General features: G+C 43.1%; 1 protein-coding gene across 1 annotated transcript in view; it reads left to right on the top strand.

The window, feature by feature from the left end:
- Positions 1 to 25,444, top strand: part of PDE10A (phosphodiesterase 10A) — a 384,873-nt gene that overhangs the window by 245,373 nt on the left and 114,056 nt on the right. Inside the window, exons 15-16 of the mRNA XM_063441228.1 lie at positions 1,567 to 1,650; positions 21,357 to 21,507. Coding sequence (XP_063297298.1) covers positions 1,567 to 1,650; positions 21,357 to 21,507 — 235 coding nt within the window. The remainder of the gene's footprint in view (positions 1 to 1,566; positions 1,651 to 21,356; positions 21,508 to 25,444) is intronic.

Here is a 25,444-nt window from a genome sequence, read left to right as displayed (position 1 = left end):
TACTGTTAGAATAAAATTGAATATATATATATATAATTTTTTTTTAATTATTAAAAATTATTTTTATTTTTTGTTATTTATTTTTATTAACATATTATTTGTATTTTATAATAATATATATATACCATATATATAGTTATTATATATATTGTATATATTCGTGTGTAATTTAAATATAAGTGTATTTTTATATTAATATACGTATATATAAATATAAAAATACACTTAGTGTGACATTATATATATGATATATACATATATTATATATAGGTATATATAGATATAATACATGTATATATATCATATATATATATATATACATATTATTATTTTTTTTACACTGATTTTTTTGTTTTACACTTTATTTTATGATTTTACATATGCAGGGAGACTGCCTGTCAGCACAGACAGTCCCCCTGCAGGCAGATACACAGACCCCTATTGCGGTCATGTGATCGAGTGATCACATGGCCGTGGGGTCCTGATCTGCCGAGGGGGGACTGCCCGGGCAGACAGGCAGTCCCCCTGGACCGGGAGGAGAGCTGATCGCCGCCGTGGGACCGACGGCGATCAGGTAAGTTGCCCAAAACCGTTATGACGGTTCAGGACCGTCAGCGGTCCAAACGCACGTTTTACCGCTGACGGTCCTGAACCGTCAGCGGTCCTTAAGGGGTTAATCACCTGTTTGTATCTGTTGATAAAAACTCTGGAATGTCATCAAAATGTAATGTAGGTAACATTAAAGGGACACTATAGTCACCGGAACAACTTTAGCTTAATGAAGCAGTTTTGGTGTATAGAACATGCCCCTGCAGCCTCACTGCTCAATCCTCTGCCATTTAGGAGTTAAATCCCTTTTTTTATAAACCCTAGTCACACCTCCCTGCATGTGACTTGCACAGCCTTCCATAAACACTTCCTATAAAGAGAGCCCTATTTAGGCTTTCTTTATTGCAAGTTCTGTTTAATTAAGATTTTATTATCCCCTGCTATATTAATAGCTTGCTAGACCCTGCAAGAGTCTCCTGTATGTGATTAAAGTTCAATTTAGAGACTGAGATACAATTATTTAAGGTAAATTACATCTGTTTGAAAGTGAAACCAGTTTTTTTTGTTCATGCAGGCTCTGTCAATCATAGCCAGGGGAGGTGTGGCTAGGGCTGCATAAACAGAAACAAAGTGATTTAACTCCTAAATGACAGTGAATTGAGCAGTGAAATTGCAGGGGAATGATCTATACACTAAAACTGCTTTATTTAGCTAAAGTAATTTAGGTGACTATAGTGTTCCTTTAAGAGAAAGCATAAAAGCGCATCAGTTCTATACTATTTAACGGCCTTTTAATTAGGGATTTATTAAAGTTCTATAAATAAGTGCATCACTGTTATCTGTATTCATACCTTTGTGTAAGTATGTGCATTCACTCTGAGTATATCTGAGCAATAGAGAGCTTTTTACATCTAAAGATTGATATTGAACATGAATCATGCACTATTGAATTTTTTATAGTTTCTGAAAAAAAAAATAAGTAATGCTTTTGTTTTAATATCATATATTTTCTTTTAGATATACATTTGACATACAGCCCTTTGAGGAATTTTGGCCAGCAATATATGTTTACATGATTCATCAGTCTTGTGGTAAAACCTGGTAAGGATCTTGTATCTTAACTACTCAAACAGCTGATCAACTTTGACTATAGTATTGTATGGTATGTGTAGTATTTGCCACGCATGCATACAAGCCTCTCAATGCGTTCTTATGGGAAAGAATTGGATTGGCTAAGATCATCAGCTAGAAAGGTGGGATAGAAGCACGGAGACTGGTTCTGCAAGGGACAGATGGTAAAACCACCTTTCTCCTTTACCAATGTGGTGCCGGTAACCTAAATAGCTAGAAGGGCATCATAGTGTTAGGATTACAGTTACTATTGTATAGTCCAGTGTGTCCTGTAACTTTATATAACCAAAAAGTTAATATATTTAAAATACATTAGATTGAGACAACGGAAAAGCAATTTAGCTAAAAGGATGTCCTGCATGTTAAAAATACCTGATATTCATAAGACCAACGATAGTCTAGCCATTCTCTGTTCAGTGTTTAAAGCTTCGTGAGAAAGAAGTGCTTTGTCTGAGCAGTTTTCTATGTTGCAAACTTGTAGTACTCCCCATTAGTGATGTCGCGAACATAAAATTTTCCGTTTGCGGATGGCGAACGCGAATTTCCGCAAATGTTCGCGAACGGGCGAACCGCCATAGACTTCAATAGGCAGGCGAATTTTAAAACCCACAGGGACTCTTTCTGGCCACAATAGTGATGGAAAAGTTGTTTCAAGGGGACTAACACCTGGACTGTGGCATGCCGGAGGGGGGGGGGGGGGGATCCATGGCAAAACTCCCATGGCAAAACTCCCATGGAAAATTACATAGTTGATGCAGAGTCTGGTTTTAATCCATAAAGGGCATAAATCACCTAACATTCCTAAATTGTTGGTGGGGGCCATAAATCACAATGGGGGGGACCTACTGTCCTCCCCCCTGACCCTTATTGTTTTTTTAGGGCCCCCACCCACTGCTCAGGGGTGGGGGCCGGGGGGAGGACAGTAGGTCCCCCCCTCATTATTTTTATGGCCCCCACCCACCGCGCAGGGGTGGGGGTGGGGAGGACAGTAGGTCCCCCCCCTCATTATTTTTATGGCCCCCACCCAACGCTCACGGGTGGGGGCTGGGGGAGGACAGTAGGTCCCCCCATTGTGATTTATGGCCCCCACCAACCGCGCAGGGGTGGGGGCCGGGGGGAGGACTGTAGGTCTCCCTCCCCCTCATTATTTTTTTTATTTTTTTTTTAAATTCTTTATTTTTGATGTGCACAAAGTGAACAGGTAGCCTTGGCACGCCACAACAGCGACACCTGGGTGAATTGGCAGACATTTGCTTAACAATGTGTGGCATTAGTTAGTCTGGCACATTTTTGTTATTTATCAAAGTTCAACAATGTAGTTTACATGAAAAAAAAAGGTAATAAACAGAGGACACAAAACAGCTAGGCTAGACACAGTAAACTTTTGTCAGTGAACAAAGAGACAGCGGTCTAGGCTAGCTAATAGCTTGCGACTGATTAGCCACGATGGGTATTTCAAGAAGTGTATGAATATTAATATGACAATCAAGACAAACGCACATTTGTATGAGTATATTAATATAGGCTATGGTTATTCATGCTTGACCTGTGGCTAGACGTCGAGTATGTCAGTAAGCTGGCATCATAAACTCTAGATAACTGGCGTATCACTGGCCTTAAGGGTAAGTAGTGTGAGCCACAGTATATGTTTACATGCTTAGATTATGGGCTAGGCTGATTAGCGGTTGACTCTTGGGTAACTGTGGGTTATGACAGTAAGCTGGCTACATAAAACATACATACCCGGTGCACAAACCGGCACAAAGGGTTAGATTTGGGAACCCCAGCACACAGCTACATGCTTAGATTGTAGGCTATGAGGATTAGCGTTTGACTCTTAGTTAAAATTTTGATTATTACAGTAAGCTGGCTACATAGAACATAGATACCCGGCATACAGACTGGCACAAAGGGTAAGAGTTGGGAACCCCAGCACACAGCTACATGCTTAGATTGTAGGCTATGAGGATTAGCATTTGACTCTTAGTTAAAATTTTGATTATTACAGTAAGCTGGCTACATAGAACATAGATACCCGGCATACAAACTGGCGCAAAGGGTAAGAGTTGGGAACCACAGTATACATTTACATGCTTAGATTTTAGGCTGTAAGGATTAGCGTTGGACTCTTGGTTAAACGTTGATTATGACAGTAACCACAATATAGATTTACATGCTAAGGTTATAGCTTATGCAAGAGGGAGCTTCATATGATGTTTGCCTCTTATGGCGCTGACAAGCCGAGTATGGCTGTGAGTCCCGATGGGGGCATGGGTACCTCGCTCGAGGGCTCTTGGCACGGTCAGCCAATGCCTCGGTTCGGCAGAGTCATACTGCCCTTGTATGGATCCTATATACAAAGTCCCGTTGCCAGGGTGAGTGCTGCAGGCAGCCCCAGCTTGCTAGGGGTCGGCAGGTGGTGGCTTTCGCTGGTGTCTCCTTGGTGCTTCAGGTGATATGTGCAGTCTGGCGTGGTACTGCTGTCTTGGCGGGTTACAGTGCCTCGTGTAGATACTTCTTGGTGTGTTAAGTCCCAGCCCAGCCCGTGTCACATCTCTGGTTTGGGTGAGTGGGAAAATGAGAGTATGCGGGGTAGGGTCTGGCCAAGTCCCCCCTATAGGCCCGGGCTTGTGTGAAGGCCTGCACCTCAGGTCCGCGAACCGGGTAACTCACGTGGGAGGCCGAGTTCTTCCCCTATGGGGGGGCTGCTGTGTGTCTTAGTCAGCATAAGCGGTCGGTGCTCTGGGGTTCCATCCCCGGCGGTCTTCAGCCCAGGTGGGCCCATTATGTGTGCCAGCCTCGTTGTCTGATAGGGAGTGCCCAAGGAGGTCCTGTCCTTCCCCCGCTCTCCCTCCATTCCCAGCCGTCGGTAGCACAGATGTCACCAGGTGGGCCTGGATAGGGAGCTGCGGCAGTTCTCCGCCACGAGGTAACAGCCAGACTTGGTTGTGCACTGCTCGTGGTTATGTCGTATAGTCGCTGGTCGGCCATCTTGGTACGCGCTGTCCGTTCCATTGCGCTCGGCCAGAGTGGAGATGTAGCCGTGTGCGGCGGTGGTCGCCCGTGGGGACCGGGATGACCCCCCCGGCCCAGAGGGGGGGGGTGGCAGACCGCCGGCCAGACAACTGGGTGAGCGGCCGTCTCGCCCGAGCTCAAGCCCGTAGGCCTCAGGCCTTGATCGGGTGACTTTGGTGCCTTTGGGGGTCCCATCAGGTATCCCTGGAATCGCCATCGCATGGGTGATGTTGTGCTCGCATTTTCATGCTGTTGGGTGCCCATGGCCCGCCGTTAGCTCCGATTTTCGGCTCCGAGGCAGGAGCTCAGACAAAGCGTGTCTGATCTGGCCGGCGGCCAGGCCCCGCCCCCCCTCATTATTTTTATCCCCCTATATAACAATGTTTGGCATTTAGTGAATATTCCCCTATATAACAATGTTTGGCATTTAGTGAATATTCCCCTATATAACAATGTTTGGCATTTAGTGAATATTCCCCTATATAACAATGTTTGGTATTTAGTGAATATTCCCCTATATAACAATGTTTGGGATTTAGTGAATATTCCCCTATATAACAATGTTTGGCATTTAGTGAATATTCCCCTATATAACAATGTTTGGCATTTAGTGAATATTCCCCTATATAACAATGTTTGGCATTTAGTGAATATTCCCCTATATAACAATGTTTGGCATTTAGTTAATATTCCCCTATATAACAATGTTTGGTATTTAGTGAATATTCCCCTATATAACAATGTTTGGTATTTAGTGAATATTCCCCTATATAACAATGTTTGGTATTTAGTGAATATTCCCCTATATAACAATGTTTGGTATTTAGTGAATATTCCCCTGTATAACAATGTTTGGCATTTAGTGAATATTCACCTGTATAACAATGTTTGGTATTTAGTGAATATTCCCCTGTATAACATTGTTTGGCATTTAGTGAATATTCCCCTGTATAACAATGTTTGGTATTTAGTGAATATTTCCCTGTATAACAATGTTTGGTATTTGGTGAAAATTCCCCTATATAACAATGTTTGGTATTTAGTGAATATTCCCCTGTATAACAATGTTTTGCATTTAGAATAAAAAAAAAAAAATGAATGCAGCTTCTGAATGAATCTAAATTGTATGCTGTCTAGGAGGTGGGAGGGTTTGTGAGGGAGGGTCTACTGCTGATTGGCTGGAATGTGTCTGCTGACTGTGAGGTACAGGGTCAAAGTTTCCTCAATGATGACAAATAGGGGGCGGACCGAACATCCCATATGTTCGCCCGCCGTGGCGAACGCGAACAAGCGATGTTCGCCGGGAACTATTCGCCAGCGAACCGTTTGGGACATCACTACTCTCCATCATTTATGTATGGGTGGAGGGAAGAATATTAAATCATACAAAACCATCATTGATCATTATTTTGTCATACTGCATGGATGGTGACTGATCTGTTAATTTTATAATCAATTCCAGCTTGGAAAGGGGAATACTGTATAAATCACCCTCATGCAGTTTGGAGTCCTAATTTCAAGCCGAAAATACATGTCCCAGGCTGACTGCAAATATAGTTAAGAATACTTCAAGTAAAATTCACTTAATTTGCCAAGAACTTCTATTAATTTATCAATTCCTTGTTTGTCCTTCAATTATTTTCACAGTGACTCCAAACTATTTTTATTGCATATCACAAATATATAGTGAAGGGGTTAGTTGATACTTTATTGCGGTTACTAGGCAGACAAGCAGTAAGGGGGTGGTTAGTTTATACTTTCCTGCTGTTACTAGGCACCACACCACAACAGCAGAAAGTGGGGTAGGAGAAAGGGAAAGAAGGTATAAAGTCTTAACTTGTAAACAGCCAAGACCTTACTGTGCTAAAACGTTGAAACTCAAAGAGCATAAAAATAATCACATTCCATTAATTCCCTCCTTTGTTAACAACTTGAACAGCATAAGGACAGAAAAATACCTGGGTATGTAACCATACTTTCAAAAATACCTGGCTTGCTCAGTAATCTGGGGTCAGGAAAAACCAAACTATTTGGAAACCTGAATTGGAGCCGCAACAGTGCAAGCATCTATGTGTAGGGATAGATATTCATAGTGGTTGGGATATCACTATCTTATGTGTAGTGATATATATTGTCCATCAGAATCTAAGGCTAAGGTTTCAACCCTTTTTCATAATAGCAGCACACAAGCACTTAAAAAAAAGATAAAGACATACAGCACAAGCAAGCGAAACACAACTACTACAGCACCTATTAATATCTTCCTTTGGTTTGGGAGGCTAGTTAGGAAACCTAACTAGCCTCCCAAACCAAAAGTCCAGTCAAACTCGTCAAAGAATCCCTTATCTTGTTTTTTGCTTTCCACCACCCTCCTTACATCATCTAGTTATTTATGAACGGGTTTTGAAAAATCAGTATGATTAAAACCACACATCCCCTAGAAATATTCACACCCATTATTATTCTCCTCCCCAGTCGTCCCAAGCAGTCCCCTATTCCCAAAGTCCAATAAAATCCTTTAAAAATATGCAACTCTTGGGAGGTGATCGAGGCTGCATATAACATGTTTTCTTTCTACTCTCTGCATACATCAAAACCATAGGCGTGCGCGCGGGGTGTGCCGGGTGTGAAGGACCCCCACCCCCCGGTCAAGCGCCGGTCTCCACTCAGCCGCGGCGAGGGAGCTGTGTGCTCTCTGCTTCCTCTCGCCGCGCGCTGTTTGCTTATGCCGGGAGCCGGAATATGATGTCATATTCCGGCTCCCAGCTACAGCAGACAGCCCACGCGGCGAGAGGAAGCAGAGAGCACACAGCTCCCTCGCCGCGGCTGAGTGGAGACCGGCGCTTGACCGACCCACTGGACCCCAGGGACAAGTCCACGCCAGCACTCCAGGTAGGGAGGCTGGGTGGACATTTTTTATTAAAAAAATAATAATTTGTATGTATGTGTCTGTGAGTGATTGTGTCTGTGAATGTATGTGTGTGTGTCTGTGTGTATGTGTCTGTGAGTGAGTGTGTCTGAGTGATTGTGTCTGTGAATGTGTGTATGTGTGTGTGTGTCTGTGTGTATATGTCTGTGAGTGAGTGTGTCTGAGTGATTGTGTCTGTGAATGTGTGTATGTGTGTGTGTGTCTGTGTGTATATGTCTGTGAGTGAGTGTGTCTGTGAATGTGTATGTGTGTGTCTGTGTGTATGTGTCTGTGAGTGAGTGTCTTGGAATGTATGTATGTGTGTGTGTCTGTGTGTGTGTGTCTGTGAGTGAGTGTGTCTGTGAATGTATGTATGTGTGTCTGTAAGTGTGTCTGTGAATGTAGGTGTGTGTCTGAGTGTGTGTGTCTGAATGTGTGTGTGTGTCTGTGAGTGTGTGTGTGTATGGGTGTGTGTCTGTAGGTGTGTGGGTGTCTGTGAATGTGTGTGCACGCGTATATATGTGTGTCTGTGTATGTGTCAGTCTGTGTGTGCACGCATATATATATATATATATATATATATATATATATATATACACACACACACACACACGTGTATATTATTTTTTTTGGGAGGTGGGAAAAGAGTTCCCACACTTTATTCCCCAGGACTTCACCGGAGATCTCCGGATCTCCCCTGTCGGCTCACGCAGAGTCGGCGCTATCTGAGTGCCGGCTCTGCTCTAAGCCTCCATGGGCTGGCGGGGAGATCAAAGATCTACCTCACCAGCCCACAGCAACATGGAGGGAGGCAGTAGAGGACCCGGGGAGCTCTAGACAGCAGCTCCGCCAGGTTCCTCTCACGAGATCTGAGCATTGCCACGGCAACACTCAGATCTCGCGAGAGTTAACTCTAGCCCCGCAGGCTAGAGTTCACTCTCCACTGGACCACCAGGGATGGCACATGGCAGCAAGGATCCCCCCTCCCTATATAAGGTAGGGAGGGGGGATATTTACTAATCTGCCCCCACCTCCACAATCCCTCCAAACATACAGCCCGCACGCTCACACACACAGTACACTAACCGCACCCTCACAAACACACAACACCCTCACACACAACACACAAACAGCACCCTCACAAATACACGACACCCACACACATCACACAAACGGCACCATCACATGCACACATCACACACACAGCACCCTCACACACACAGCACCCTCACACAGCACAGTAACAGGACCCTAACAAACACACACACAAACACCCTCACCCACATAGCACACTACCAGCACCCTCACACAGCACACGAGCAGCACACACATACACAGCAGTGTATGTGTGTGTGTATATGTGTGTATGTATGTATGTATGTATGTATGTATGTATATATATATATATATATACAATATTCAAAGTCTGGCACTCTACCTTAAAATAGATTCACATGCAAAAAAGCCTCGGTGCTGCAGAGCGTGGATATATATGTAGGAAGTAGATAGAGCACTCCAGAGGTCTTGTACAAAATTATTTATCCGGTGAAGAGAATCAACGTTTCGACCCTAAGGTATTGACCTTAGGGTCGAAACGTTGATTCTCTTCACCGAATAAATAATTTTGTACAAGACCTCTGGAGTGCTCTATCTACTTCCTACATATATATATATATATATATATATATATATATATATATATATATATATATTACATATATACACATGCGCCGTGTGTTTGTGCTTTAGGGTGCACACCCTAATGCAATAGGCTGCGCACGCCTATGATCAAAACACACATTCTACATCCATTCCTGAGTCTGTAAACACTTATTCTCTTTGGCTAACTCCACAAAAAAGAAATTATTTTTTTACATAGTTCAGAAAAAGGAAAAAGAGGGTTATTTCAGAACTTTCAGGTACTTGCGTGCAAAGTTGATGTCCTCATAATTAAATTATGTTTTTTTGGCCTGCATGTGTTTTGGTCGAACAGACACCATTGCAAAATAGTTAGTAGATAGAAAAGATTGGTGAGCAGAATTGTCTATACAATCATAGAAACACATGCATCAATATGACAAGAACATAAAAACATCTCCATATAAAAATATTAACACATTTTCTACATTATTAAACTGTGTGAAAATTCACTTCAAATTACCAGATCATTCTTTCATTACATTGAATCCTCAGTACTGGGTTTTACAATTAATAATTAACCTCTTACTACAAAAGCCAAACTTCTTGCCTTAGTCCAAAGTGATAAACATTGCTATGGAGAGATTACCTAAACAACACACTCCCTCCTTTGTTAAATGAGTATATTATTTATTTATTTCTATCTTCTTTTGGGTCATTTTGCTGGAATATTTGTGGGGCCCCGTCACGTACGATGTAACAAGTGCTTTTCTTGCATAGTCTCATATTATCCAATAATCTCCAGAAACAATCACATGCAGAATTTCACTTTTCCAAACTGTTCAACATTTGACCTGTTTTAAAAACACTAAAGCCTTGTGTGACGGACTGCCTGGCACCCTGACTGGGTACCTCCGCTGCTTCCTAGTATTTGCGAGCACCATAAGCACTGCACTGGAACACCATAACCACCGTAAACCCCAAGAACCGCCGCAGCTTGGTTGGGGTCTCGCTGACCTCCACCCACCCTGGACCCAAGACCAGGATTCAGCTTCCAGTGGGTAGACCTCTATTAGTCCAGATAGCGTAGCAGGAACAGCTCTCATGAGAGCTAGTGATTATACTGAGGGGAGTATTGTAATATAGCAATCCCCAGAGTGAATGTAGTTCTCCAGTCCCCCAAACATGAGTCAAGACTTAATGAAGGGGTAAACGAATCTCAGTTTAATGGGAGCCACACTTGGCCTTATATGAGAATCCCTATGCAAGGGGTACACCCACAGGGACCTTGTGGGGGACTGATTTGCAACTTCACAGACCAATAACAATAAAGTTATGAGGCACAACACTCCCACACACAGCACACAACCCCTCCCCTCTGCCTGGGAGATAATTGGATCAGTAACTGTACTAATTCTAATCCAATTATCTCCAAGCACAGAAAAAACATACTTTTTTAAAACACCCCAAAAGTACCATAAAAATACATAAAACTCCACAAATGTTACATGCCCTGATCTAGGCGACCAATATATCCAAAAATCACCCAGATCAGTTCAGGAGTTCAGGAATTTCCTGCAAGTCATTTATTTCACCGATCGCAGGCATGGTCCAATAGCCAAACATAGTTCCATAGAATCGCGGCTAAGTGCCGCTGAAGGACCAACCGGGAACTGCGAAGTTTTCATGCTGAACAAAATAGTTCCAGGACATTCGCGGCTAAGTCCCCCTGAAGTCTATTCGTGGTTTTGGTCCATGCGAACCAGATGGCCGCCACCTCGTCGTCTATATGAATTGCAGCCACCCAGACGAACACTTAGACCACTGCAGTGGAAATTGCAACAATGTATCAATTAAGCTTAACAAGCTCCAGGGTGGTCTCCGGTTTGTGCGGCTGTTTAGGTAAACGAACCATATAGTCCCAATTGCACGAACAGAGCCTGTTTAAAGTATTTTAGCCAGGTCTATTGCAGGGCCCATAGTCACAGGGTAGGAGTCTGGCAAACAGGCCCCTCCAAAAGCCAGTGGCTAGGTTACTTTCGTCACATCTCTTCCCTCCCAAGGAGAGACTAACCAGGTACCTGACCTCCTCCCGGTCGGTACCTGAGTTAGTCAAGTAGACCACCCATAACCTAGTACTTGACCTGTAGCTGTCGAGTGTCCAGCTTTGTCCTGGCGGTCCCATGCTGCAGAGTGAGCGTCCGCCACCCCCGATCTCCCTGGTGCTCCCAGGCATAAAGTTGTACATACTGGGTGGGCAAAGGCCAACTGCGCTCTGCCGTGGTGCCAGCGCTTCTGCTGGGGTAATGTTACGTAGTCCTGCCCTGTAACAAGGGGGCAGGTAGGGCAGAGGCCGGCTGCTCTCTGCCCTGATGCCAGCTCTTCTGCTGGGAGGATGCTAGGGGGCATGTCTCTGGACGACAGCCCCAGCTGCTGATGGGTAGGACTAACCGTCTCCACTCCCTGTGGTTGGGGAGGGGGACCAACTGTTCCCTCCCAAGGTGTCTCTAACTGCCGCTGGGGAGAGAGGGCAATATGCTCCTCTCCCTGTAATACACACTGCCGTTGGGGAGTGAGACCGAAGTCCTCTACTCCCAGTAACTTGCCATGCCATTGGGGAGAGAGACTGGTTGTCTCCTCTCCCTGGAAGGTAAGCTGTCGCTGGGGAGAGAGGATGATATGCTCCTTTCCATGTAATGCACACTGCCACTGGGGAGTGAGACTGACCGTCTCCACTCCCAATAACTTGCCCTGCCGCTGGGGAGAAAGACTGGTTGTCTCCTCTCCCTGTAAGGTAAGCTGCCGCTGGGGAGTCGAACCCACTGTCTCGACTCCCAATAACGCCGCCTGGTGCTGGGAAGTGGATCCGACCATCTCCACCCCCACTGCTGCTTGCTTCTGCTGGGATGAGGGACCAACAATCTCCTCTCCCGGTTACACTGTCTGTGGCTGGTTGTCTCTCCTCCCTTTAACCCATACTGCTGCTGGGGAGTTGGACCGACTGTCTCGACTCCCTGTAACGCTGCCTGGTGCTGGGTAGTGGGACCGACTGTCTCCACCCCCAGTGCTGCTTGCTGCTGCTGGGATGAGGGACGGACAATCTCCTCTCCCTCTTGCAGGGAGCCCCTGTTGCAGGGGTCATAGTCACAGGATAGGAGGCTGGCCCCTTCAAAAACCAGTGGCAAGGTTACTTTCATTAATGACATGCAAATATTCTTTACTATTTAAACTCATAGACAATGGACATTAACACATTACACAGCAATACATTACAAAACAAAAAATCCTAATCAACAAACATTGTAATATAACTCTTGTTATCATACCACAAAACAGAAAAAAGAGTTAGTAGATACACAGAATGGATACCCAGCCGAGGTGGCAAAAAAACACATTCATGGATGTGCAAATAAACCACAACTAATAAAAAAGTTAATGAAATAAATACTTTTCACACTGTGTCCTTTAGAAGAAAAATGGTACATTACAAAAAGAGAAAAATTTGGTTTCTATGCTTAGGGCACATTCTTTTTTTATTTTTATTTTTTAAAGGTGATTATTATAGATTAATCACACGGCAGATGAACTCCTTTAGATAAACAAGAAACAAAAAAAGAAAAAAAGGAAATCTGGTATTGCAACCACAACATCTGCTGCATTATGTAGATTAGACTAGAGAGCTGTTAGAATGACTTCAACTCCCATTGATCTGAGCAACAGTTATTTAATAGGTTATTAGGCTGTTTTTTTTTTTTTTCTCCTCTATATCTACAGATATGGGACAATTTAATTCAAATATGTTTAAAAAAAAACAAACAAAAACAATACACTAACAGGAATACTCCACATCAAATATTCGATTCGCCAGTAAGCTGCACACTTTATAATAGGTATCCAAACCACCCACAAAAAACATGGCTAGCGACTTATAAGGTGTACCATGTCATGTGATCTCATTTTTTTTCATATATGCAGGCAACTATGACCATCACAATCTGTCAAAAATTATTATTGTTTTTTTTTTTTACAATAGTCAAGATTGAGATATTAAAAGGATCCGTATTCTTGGCCATAAATTGTAGATTATGCTAGCGCAGTGTACCTATAATCTTAATTTTATTAAGGACAGGAGGCGAGTATTTTGCATAATCTTTCTTTACTAAAACTCCAGCAGCACAGGTTTAACAATAAAGTTTAGTGGAAAAAAAAACATTGCCATAGGGTATAAAAGGCCCTTCCTCTTGCATCATTTCCTCTTTCTTTGGTGCGAGATAATCATAAACATATCCTGCTATTACAATAAATAATGATAACGACGAAGAATCAGACTGTAAATGATCCAAATCCCGACTGGAAGATTGTCGTAGAGTTCAAAGACGATCCCATATATTGATCCATGAAGAAGAATCAAACTGAAAAGAAACAAAAGACGTGAAAGGGATTTGGAAATGAACTGTTTGTCCTCATTATTATTATTATTAGCATAATCAATATTACTGTTTATAAAACGCCAGTTTATTCCGTAGTACTTTACGTAAAAGGAATTTATCAGATGAGACAAGAATATTTTAACCGAAATAGGTAGCTATGAGAGACATTAATATAGTCAAATTGTATGTATTAGGAAATCATAACAGATAGCAGTCGTAATTTCAAGATGTGATATGAAATAAACCACATAATAAAGAGATAACCACACCCCCTGAATTCAAATCTTTTATTGAAGTACAACCCAAGGAATGATAATTAGGGAGGGGAAAAGCAGGGTGGGAAAATACTCGCCTCCTGTCCTTAATAAAATTAAGATTATAGGTACACTGCGCTAGCATAATCTACAATTTTATAACAGGACAGGAGGCTTCATATTTTGCATTTTTAACGCTATGGAACAACACAGGATGTGTGAAGAGTCCGAGGAAGTAGAACACCCTGAAATTCTCTTCTCGTGACTCGGCCAATGAACATCGGCGAAGGAAGATGCGTCGTGGATGGTTAAGACGCATCCATGACTCGAATGACTGATAACCAATCAATCACCGCAACCATATGAGCAATGGTCAACGTGCCCACTCGGTAAGGTGGTGGCCATAACTGGTGTGAAAGGTATAGCATACAAAGGGAGAGAGAGAGGCTGTCTCGATTGTGAGATTCCTCGAGGGTTAGTTGGAGTGAATATCCAAATCCCTAGGACAAACCCGTAGGAATAGAGAGAACCACAACTAAGACCCATAACCGAGTGTATTCCGATACTGGTTCTGGAGCGTATGACGCCTCACAGCATACGAAAAGTCCTGTCGTGGAGTATGAGCCGCCAAAGTCTCCGATGGTATCTTGTGGGTTGTCCGTAAAATGGGAGACAGCGGAAGGGCAGTGGATAGCCCAGAATGGAGTCAATAGCATCGGGAGCCCCTTCAATTCTGCTGTAGTGGCGAGGTGCGTGTCACCCAGATCTCCGTGATGCGATGGTGACCAAGGAGTCCCGTTGTCACGAAACCCAGTTCATGATATAGGTAATCTTCTGAGGGAACCCTAGTCATAGGGTAACCTTGCGTGTAATTTAGAAATGGTAAATGTCCTCCGATAGTATTAGAGTCCGATACCAGACTCTGTCCAGGTGTTTTGTGTAGTCGGTTGCCGAGATATTGTCCAAATGTAGGAGAATACAACGATCGGATCTGTCCCAGGCTAGCTGTAGTTTGTCGGTAATCTCGACGCCGGCCGTCTCTTCTCCAGATCATGGTTCTCTGGTAGGGGTATGTGCAGCGAGCCTTCCAGCCCTAGAGACTGATTGTCGATTACGTGTGTAGTAAGTAACGTCTTGTAGTCTAGATAGGTGAGGTAGTGGATTCCCTTGTGGCAAAGGGCGCCATGACCGGTTATAAAAGTTTCTTGGGTACCATGGGTCGTACCTTAATGATAGACATGTGAATTGATTTGTTTGGTCCCGTCGATGAAAAAACTAAATGGACAAATGGGTCCCTGGTGTGACTATCCTGGACGGGTATGTGTCCGTCCAATCCTAATTATTGAACCCACCTAGGTGTGGGGAAGCTGTAGGATGGTGCCAGAATGGTAGTCTCCCGACTACTGTGAGCATAAAATTATCCCCGAGTTAATCAGTGACGTCTGGAGCGAATGCCCAGCGCTTCTTGGAAATAAGTAAGTTTCCTCATATGTGAGATTTGTGGTCCTCCAGTACCCATAGAGGGGTGGTATTGGAAGATGTGGACTTCGACCCCCAATGGTCGACCAGGTATCCAGATTAAGCATTAGTTCATGGAGCTAAGTTACCCTACTGGGACGTTCAGCCCAGGAGTATAGAGAAATCCTATGTCCTATCCTTCGGCCATCCGGAGTAATCTAACCTACCTACTCGAGTAGAGGTAGCTTCCTTATTTCATTACAAGGTAGACTGCTGCCCATGGTTACACCATGAGAGCGTTGAAACCGGAGAAATGTAAGAGTATAGCTGTTTCTCAGTAATATGCTGTTGTTGGGGTGAAGTGAGTGAGGGCGTGCGACCCGGAGTCGAACACACAGTCTCCTTTTCCTCGGTTTTGTGGCTACAATTGTATGGATCGTGGATGAAGGCCTGGCAACCCCCATTTCGTCGATCTCTGTGTGTTGACTGACCGTGCAGCGGTCAAATCCGTGGAGTCTCCGGAGATTTCCTTAATATGTTGTTTGGATAACTTTCCGGCACATCGAGGTTCTGTTCCCAGGCTTGATGTAATTATTTGGAGGGTCCGTGATGGAATACTTGCACTTGTCCTTTGTATATAGGTGCTTGGCCCCGGGCCTAGTAGCTCATGAATTCATAGGCAGATGGGGTACCATGGTTCACAGTCTCTGCAAGACCCTGACCCAGCCTATTGGGGATTGTTGTCTGCATTGAGGTTGCCACTGCAATTAACCTAGGCTGAAAGTCTTGAGTGAGAGGTCGTCTGTTGACCTTTCCGTCTGTTGAGTATATATATCTATATATATGGACTAGGTACATGTGTAAATGTGTTAGGACACCTAGAGCACCTCCGGCCATAGTTCCATGTGGAATGCGCATCTGCGAGTGGAGGAATAACCCCAGTAGTAAAGGGGTTCATCCCAATAATAAAGTGCACAGAAGTCCGCAGACGAGTGTTGGAGCCTGATTACTGCAAAATTTCCCCCCTTCCCCAGTGAGGAGTATGTGGATCACCCTAGTCGTATTGTGGGTACCATGCATAGAGTCATATATACATATGATATAGCAGGGGGTGAGCCTGCGTGCACTCTGACTCTTAATGATATAGCAGGGGATGAGCCTGCTTGTGCTGTGACTCTTAATTGTATAGCAGGGGATGAGCCTGCTTGCACTGTGACTCTTAATGATGTAGCAGGGGATAAGCCTGCTTGCACTGTGACTCTTAATTGTATAGCAGGGGATGAGCCTGCTTGCACTGTGACTCTTAATGATATAGCAGGGGATGAGCCTGCTTGTACTGTGACTCTTAATTGTATAGCAGGGGATGAGCCTGCTTGCACTGTGACACTTGAGCCTGTGGGGGTCGCCTCCTATAAAGGGGTCACCCCAATAAAAAAGTGCACAGTAATCCATTGGTGAATGCACATCTTTGAGTGTGGGGGTCACCCCGGTAGTAAGGGGGGTTGCCCCAATAATAAAGTGCACAGAAAATAACGTTTGGATAGTTTTATTCTGGGGACTTCTCTAAGGAAGTCAGTGTCTTCCGTTTCAGTGGCCGTCGCGGTGTCGGTGTCTGTTTTCGGGATCTGCACCAGTGGCAATAGCCTTCTCCACTGAGGCGGCCACCGCCGAATTTATCATTGACTGGAAGTCAGATGGTGGTGATTGTGGTGAGTCACTCAACATGAAGTAGTGGAGTATTCCTCTCTGTGAAAGACAGGAGAATGTCAGGTACTGAAGTACATGAGTAGTAGTACAGTCGGCTTCCACTAATGACTGGCCTGACCAGTGTTATCTGACCCGAGACCCTCAGGTCGCAAGGGGTCGAGTGGCCTGAAGAGGGGGTCACCCTCTGTGCGACCGGGATGAGCGGTCGTATAAGTGGGCCGCACCCGTCAAGGGTGGAGGGCCTGTTTGGTTTGGGGTTCACCCAACAATATATGAATTGTGGAGCCTGTACATTTGCAATTTCCTCACTCCTTGGTAAGGAGGTGCGTGGATCACCCCATTCGTAGTGTGGGTGTCCGATATTCACTGCATAGAGTCATTTTGTTAGTGTATGGCAGGATGTTGAACCTGCGTGCACTGTGTCTCTTTGAGCCTGTGGGGGGTCACCCCATCTGAAAGGGGGTCACCCCTGAATAAATCCTGCACCAAGTGCTGTATGGCTCCGCTTGGGGGTCACCCAGCATAGGGGGTCACTCCTGTTATGGTATTGGCAGGAGCGTGAGTGGGGTTCACCCCCAACTGAGAGGGGTCACCTCTGTATAGACACTCTGCAGCAGTGTAATGGTTAATGTACAGTGCAGTTTGTTGTCAGCAATATTCCACAGTAAATTATTGTTTAATGGAAATACTTAACTATACATATTCAACGTTTTTGATTCATAACCGCTAGGGGCGCAAATGGCAGTCGTGGGTCTCGCAGGTGCGAGATCTAAGATGGCCGCCGTTCGCGCCAAAACGACAGCGCGGCTAGCAGTTGCGGCCCGCCAGCGTGGATACGAAAAATACACAGAAATTAATAGATCACAAGATATAAAATCGTGAACCCATTCTCTGGTTACCCAAATAGGTGATTCCTATTTTATCTACTTCAGTGGGGATAGAGCCTGTGAACCATAAGATATGGACAGTGTACTGCTAGTGTATTAGCCCATTGAGCTAACCTAATGCATGAAATACATTGTGAAACATCTATATATACACATACATACACATATATATATATATATATACATATATATATACACACATACATATATACATACACATATATGTACATACATACATACATATATATATATACACACATATACACATGGTGCTATGTATATCACAGCTCCTGACAGGCATTGAAAAACCCTGTAGGAGAAATGAGAGCATTCCAGACCGTGTGAATCACGGTCTGGGAAGGTGGCTGGCCGCCCTGGATCTCGCGGTCTGCGATACCCAAAATGGCCGCCGTTCGCGTGCAAATCTTAATGCCGGTAACGCGGATTCCCACACTCCCCCTCCCGCTGACCCTAACCAATGCCCCAGTCCCTTGTTTGATAAGCGCGATCTTGGTAACTTGCCGCGATCGCGAAATGAATGACAGGGAGATAGTGAGAGGGAAGCAAAGGTAGTACAGGTGGGGATATAGGGGAGAAAGGGAAAAATATAAGAAAATAAATAGTGATAATCAAATATAGAGACAATCCATCAAACCCAGTGTGAATGTAAAACCATAGTAAGAATGGGCAGAGAATACAAGATTCTGACAGAGTAAATATAAATTCCATAGTAAGAATGGGCAGAGAATACAAGATTCTGACAGAGTAAATATAAATTTCATAGTAAGAATGGGCAGAGAATACAAGATTCTGACAGAGTAAATATAAATTCCATAGTAAGAATAAGCAGAGAAAGGAAAACTCTGACAGAGTAAATGTAAATTCAACAGTAAGTATGAGCAGAGAAAAGAAGCTCTGACAGTGTAAATGTAAATTCCATAGTAAGAATGAGCAGAGAAAGGAAGCTCTGGCAGAGTAAATGTAAATTCAGTAGTAAGAATGAGCAGAGAAAAGAAGCTCTGACAGAGTAAATGTAAATTCAATAGTAAGTATGAGCAGAGAAAGGACACTCTGACAGTGTAAATGTAGATTCAATAGCAGAGAATAAAATACTCTGACCTGTCTGACTGGAGCAGCAAAGAAAGAGGAAATGATGCAAGAGGAAGGGCCTTTTATACCCTATGGCAATGTTTTTTTTTCCACTAAACTTTATTGTTAAACCTGTGCTGCTGGAGTTTTAGTAAAGAAAGATTATGCAAAATATGAAGCCTCCTGTCCTGTTATAAAATTGAGATTGTTCCAATGATACTACAGTTAGCCAAGAGAGGACCAGGTGACACAGAACTTATTTCAACTCCTTTGGACTCATTTGTACACTAGTGCAATGTTATAATGGTATGGCTAACTTTTGAGTTGACCCAAAGGCCATACAAATCAAGATTTGACCGCTGTCTGTGATTTTCTGATTCAAACTACAAGCCCCTGAAACCAAACTTTAGACCCAATGCACAATGAGTCTACAGTTTGATCACAAGGAATAACAATCTCAGCATCCCCTTCAACCAATTTCACAGTTCCCAATGTAAAAGGAAATGTATAGTCAGAAACACTCAATTACATGTTAGCGGTAACCCAATTACATTTTAGTGGTAACTCCATGTTAATGGTAACCCAGGAGGGTTTTTCTAAAGATGAAAATACTTAGGGGGCCTTAATGACCATACTATCTTCTGCTAGCCTACATGGCATTTACTGCACATGGGCACCATAAGTAAAACGGGGAGCTAGTATAGTGCCGCTTCTTAATTTCATGCATTTATGGTCAAAAACGTTTTTCTTTTTTTTTTTTTTAACATCTTTTATCCCCTGTCTTCCTCCCATTGCTCCAGGAGAGGAGGAGGGGTGACACATCAACAGTTGTATTATACACTTACAACTTTTAATCAACGTTTCAACCTCAAGGAATCATATATCATCCATAAGAACACTATGTAAAAAATAATAATTACAAAGTATAATTAAGTATTATATAATATATGTTGTCATTTTTCTTTTTTACATATTGTACTTTTGGATATGATTCCTTGAGGTTGAAACTTTGATGAAAAGTTGTAAGTAACGTGTGCTTCACTTTACACATAAATTCCACTGTTTTGTATTTACATTTGTGTAATACAATCAGTTTATAACACATAATATTAGCACTTTATATATTTTGTTATTGTGCACTATTCACATATGCAACACAGCCCTTTTTGAATTAAGTAAGAGTCAGCATAAAAATAAAGTAGGGCAAACAGATGAAAGTGAACAGCGCATAAATTAAACATGTGGATACTACAATAAATCCACTACATCATAACACTCCATTAAAATACATAAATAAATGGTGTGAGATAAAATGATAGTAAATATACCCCATATAAATTATGTAATAGATGTCTCTGGAGAAATGAGAGAAACACAAACACTCTCATAGGGCAACACATATTGTGGCATTCCAGTTATCTTAATGTAAGATTTTATATTGTTTTTCAATACATGTTACTATTTTTTCCTAACTGGCTTTGCCTTTCTATATCTTCACTTCCGAGGACCAAGTCATAACCTGAGCCAGTTACCACAACAGGCTCAATAAAATGTGAGTGTGACATTTGGGGGAATAAATTGCTATACTATTATAAAAAAAAAAAACTATTGTGTTGCCCTACGAGAGTGTTTGTGTTTCTCTCATTTCTCTAGAGACATCTATTCCAGAATTTATTCAGGGTATATCTACTTTTATTTTACATCACATTATTTATTCATATATTTTAATGGAGTGTTATGCATGACCTCCACAAATTGGTTGTAGTGGATTTATTGTATTATGCACATTTTTGATTTGTGCGCTGTTCACGTTCATCTGTTTGCTGTGTTTATTTTGGTGGAACTATTGAGATTGGCTCCACAAGTGTTAACAAGTTGCATGTTTCTTTAGCACCACTTATATTACACGTCAGATTTGCACAAAAAGTAGTTTACTTTTTTAATTGTTTTAAAGACAAAGTGCACCTTTTTTGGTTATTTTTATTTATGGTGTTTTTTGAGCTATTGCATTAGTTAAGGCACTGTTACACATTACTCCAACAATTTACATGTTTGTTTTTATGTATTTGCTTTATTGCTCATGAAGGTACGAGTAAAGTATGCTTCACTTTACACATAAATTGCACTGTTGTGTATTTACATTTTATTTGTGTAATTGCAGCAGCTAAAAATGAAAGCTGCTCACTGGTAGTGTAACTCCCACTAATCTTTGGAAGGGCAGGTTTGATGCAATATTTGTACTCTTCCTAATCTGCAAATCTCTTAATATATCCTTATTCTTTCCTTCAAGCTTTGAACTAGAAAAGTTGTGTCGTTTTACCATGTCTGTGAAAAAGAACTATCGTCGTGTCCCCTATCATAATTGGAAGCATGCAGTCACAGTATCACACTGCATGTATGCAATACTCCAAAATAGTCAAGACCTGTTCACAGATTTAGAGGTAAGTTGTTTTTTCTTTCTATTAGATATTTAATCTATATAAGTATGAGAAACTACTTGTAAGCAATTAATATTGAAATATGCTGGAAGTGTGACCCCTTAATAATTATCTTTTTTTTTTTTATGTGTCTTTTGAAGGAAATTACTATATTGTTCGGCTAAATACCAAGGAAAAGAGCTTGGTCACAATTTTTAGTGACATACTTTAAGTAGCGGCAACTGCCAACATTCACTAGTGAATATTGGCAGTTGGCTAGTAAAAAAGTAACAACAATGGTTTATGAGTCCTCAATGAGTGCCAAAATACCTTTCCGCCCCTGGTGCCAAGTATCCTAGGTACACCTTGTAGCGGGACACGGGTAACCCGACTGGTTCCCTCCGCTAATTCCCTTCCTTCAGCTGAACAGGAAGCAGTTATAATACAAAGATACATTTCCCCCCCAGTAACTGGACGACACACAGTTCTGGAGGTACAACCACCACTTTATTGGCCACACACAGCTTTTAAGCATAACCCGATGCAAGGGGTGTAACACACAGCATGCAATTTCCCCTCCCAGGATCCTCCCCCTCCCCAGGAACCTAACGTGGGAAAAGTCCTTGTCCCTTAGTTTCCAAAAGCCTACCATCCAAACACAGGGTTTCCCACATCCGGGGCAGGGGGGGTCTTCATCCCAGGAGCCTCTGTACCTGGGAGACAAAGTGCAGGAAAAAGGGACTTTGTCTCCCAGGCACAGAGAGCACGCTGGCAGGAAAATAGCTGGTTTCTTTGTCCCAGCGGGCACCGCAAAGCCCGCCAAACTCGCCAGTGCCCCAGAAGTGCTCACACCAATCTCAGGGACCCTCGCAGCGGTACCTTTCTCGACCAGACTCTCTGTGTGAAACCCTGCAAGGGAAGCGTCTCCTTTCAGGACGCAAATGCTCCCCGTAGACGTCATTTGTCTGTACGAAATGGTGGCCACCCAAGAGAGCATTCATTAATTACTTCCCTTGCAGTTTCACACGTTCTGATTAATTGTTGTGAAGGGGCACTGAGGAGGTCCTCGTTCTGGAAACGACCAAGTCAGGGAACAATCCACAAACACTCCCCCTGTTCATCTTCACAAATGGCGGCCAGCCGGAGGGGTGCTCATTAATTGTTTCCCTTGCGGCTTGTGGTTTGACACTACGTTGCGAGGTGTGAAGGTTCTAAGCCAACATTCTAAATGGGGGTATCAGGGTGGTACCCGTTCGGGAGACTAATTACCTCCATGAAAGCACTCCCGAACAGGGAGCCGGTAGAAGATACAAAAAGATGGGGAAACACACATAATCTCAGACAGGCAATTCCCGGACCAGCAGCGGTCTCGCCACACACCTCTGATATGATGTGCTTGTAGAATATATTAGTTAAAATAATCATCTGCTAGTTGAAATTCCAGCATATTTCAACTTGGTACTATATGTAGTATTCTCTAAGGTTTGTATTTCTATTTACTGAGTATGATTTTTGATTAGTACCCAATTAAGACTAAATGTTTGTTACTGTACTTTATTTAACCCCTTTAAAGTCATTAGGGCGTACTAAGCCGTGCCACATTTTGTGAACATAAAAACTGTTAGGGTGGCATAGTACGCCCTAACGATCATTAGCACTCCTGTCCCTTCATACTTACCTGGAGCAGTGATCCGCAGCGATCCCAGTCCGGGGGGACAGCCTCACGTGCCAGGCAGTCCCCCTGCTTCCTTTCACAGATGTCGTGATCACATGGCCGCAAAGCAGTCTTTAAGTGTTCTGGCAGTTTCCCTAGTGCCTAAAAAAAAAGTTTAAATCACACATTACCATAAAATATTATACATGTATTATACTATAATTTGTGTATTATACTATAATTTATTATACATTAATACAATCATCTGATTAGCATATTATACATATATCATTTAATAAGTGTATTTTGGTATATACATACATACATACATACAGTGGGACCTCGGTTTGCAAATGCCTCGGTTAACAACATTTTTGGTTTACAAATGAAAATCCATTGAAAATAATGCCTCGGTTTACAAAAAAAATTCACAATACAAAGCAAGTTTCCCCAGGATGCATTGCACCTGGGAGGATTATAGCACCGCCCCCTGCATGCTCTATGCCACGTGTGGGTAGCACGTGGCATAGAGTGTGGAGGTGTTGGAGCAGGTTTTGCATCGAGTTTTGGAGCCATTCTGGAAATTGTTTGCAGTTGTCTTTGTTTGCATGCCTTTTATTGTGTGTTCTGCATTGTGGGTTGGAGAATGCATTAAATTTGTAAACTGAGGTCCCACTGTATGTGTGTATATATATATATATATATATATATATATATATATATATTGTGATAAGGTGAATGGGGTGGTCTCCCAGGGAGTTTATATTTCAACTGCATTGTTCAGAGAGGCATATGATCTTTAACCCCAGGGGGAATGTGTGTATGTATAGAACTTAAATACATATTTAGTTATGGGCCCCTGGGGTGGAGCATTTGGAGAGAAGTTTGCTGTTTATTTGTTTTTCTTGGGAAACTAGGTCCCGGCCAGGGTTTGGACTGTCTCCAAACCACTGCTCAGCTGCAGCAGTGGGAATAAACCCCTCCCTGCTAGGCAGGTAGGGGAGAATGTTCATTTCTCTCTGAAAGGCTGGAAGCAGCAGGCTGGCAAACACTGGAGTGCAGAGAGCTGACAGACACTAGGTTGGGGAAACCAATATTAAATTTCGTTATAGTTTAACCCCTGAGAGATAGGGAATCATATGTTAGTTAGTGCTCAGACGAGCTAGGTTTTTGTTTATAGGGATTTGTGTTACATTATTGTTTTTTTTCATTTGCTGCTGTCTCTGTAGTGAAGCTCAACAATAAAGTGCTTGGAATTAAGTTACTTTTAAAGACTGTGCATGTTTTTACCCAAAAGGACCGTGCTAACTGCAGACAAGGATCACAATATGGTGGAGGATGTGGGCATGTTAGCACACAGAGGGTCTGTGGGTGTGCCAGTCATCTGTTAACCTGCTTAAGGAGGACTTTTTTTTGGCAGACCTGTTAAAGGCACAGCGCTACTTATATGTTTAAGACTGTTACCTGCTTGGTGCTATAATGGAGGACCTACTGAAGGCTCTGGTACAGGCAACTGCTGTACAACAAGAGGCAACTGCTGTACAGCAAGACACCAACCGTTTATTGGCTGCACAAGTTGAGAAGCTAAGGGACGCTCAGCAGGAGGATAGAGCTGTCCTTACTGAGGTTTTGCAGAGAGTGTTATTGCCATGCGCAGGGGGCCCCCTTGGGGACAGGGGATCCCGGATCCAAGCAACTGACTTCCTGCATAAGATGACAGAGGCAGATGATGTGGAGGCTTACCTCACCACTTTCGAGAGGGTTGCTGCCCTGGAAAAGTGGCCATCAGACCAGTGGGCGGGGCTTCAAGCTCCATGTCTGAGTGGGGAGTGCCAGAAAGCCTATGAAGATTTGTCTTCTGACCAGGCCCAAGATTATAAGCATCTCAAAGCCGAAATCTTAACGCGTATAGGCATAACACCTGCCATTAGGGCCCAAAGGTTTCACAACTGGATTTATGATGTGAGTAAACCCACCAGGGCCCAGATGTATGGATTGCTAAGGCTCACTCAGAAATGGTTGGAACCTGCTACCAAGATAGTGGAGATGGTTGTTATGGACCAGTTTCTCAGACACCTGCCAACAGGACTGCGACAATGGGTTAGCCAAGGGGACCCTCAGGATCCAGAAGCAATGATGTGCCTGATTGAGAGGTACTTGATCACCAAGGAGCCCCACAGTATTGATCCTCAGCGTAAGTCTAGATCGGCTAACACCAGGATGAGCGGGAAAGGGGGAAACAGTACTTTGTACCGAACCTTGGACAATATGACCATGGTGGTAGAAGGTCCCCACAAGCTCCATTCC

Source organism: Pelobates fuscus, chromosome 2, assembly GCF_036172605.1.
Source record: "Pelobates fuscus isolate aPelFus1 chromosome 2, aPelFus1.pri, whole genome shotgun sequence".
Lineage (NCBI taxonomy): Eukaryota > Metazoa > Chordata > Amphibia > Anura > Pelobatidae > Pelobates > Pelobates fuscus.
This window is presented reverse-complemented; position numbering and strand designations above follow the sequence as displayed.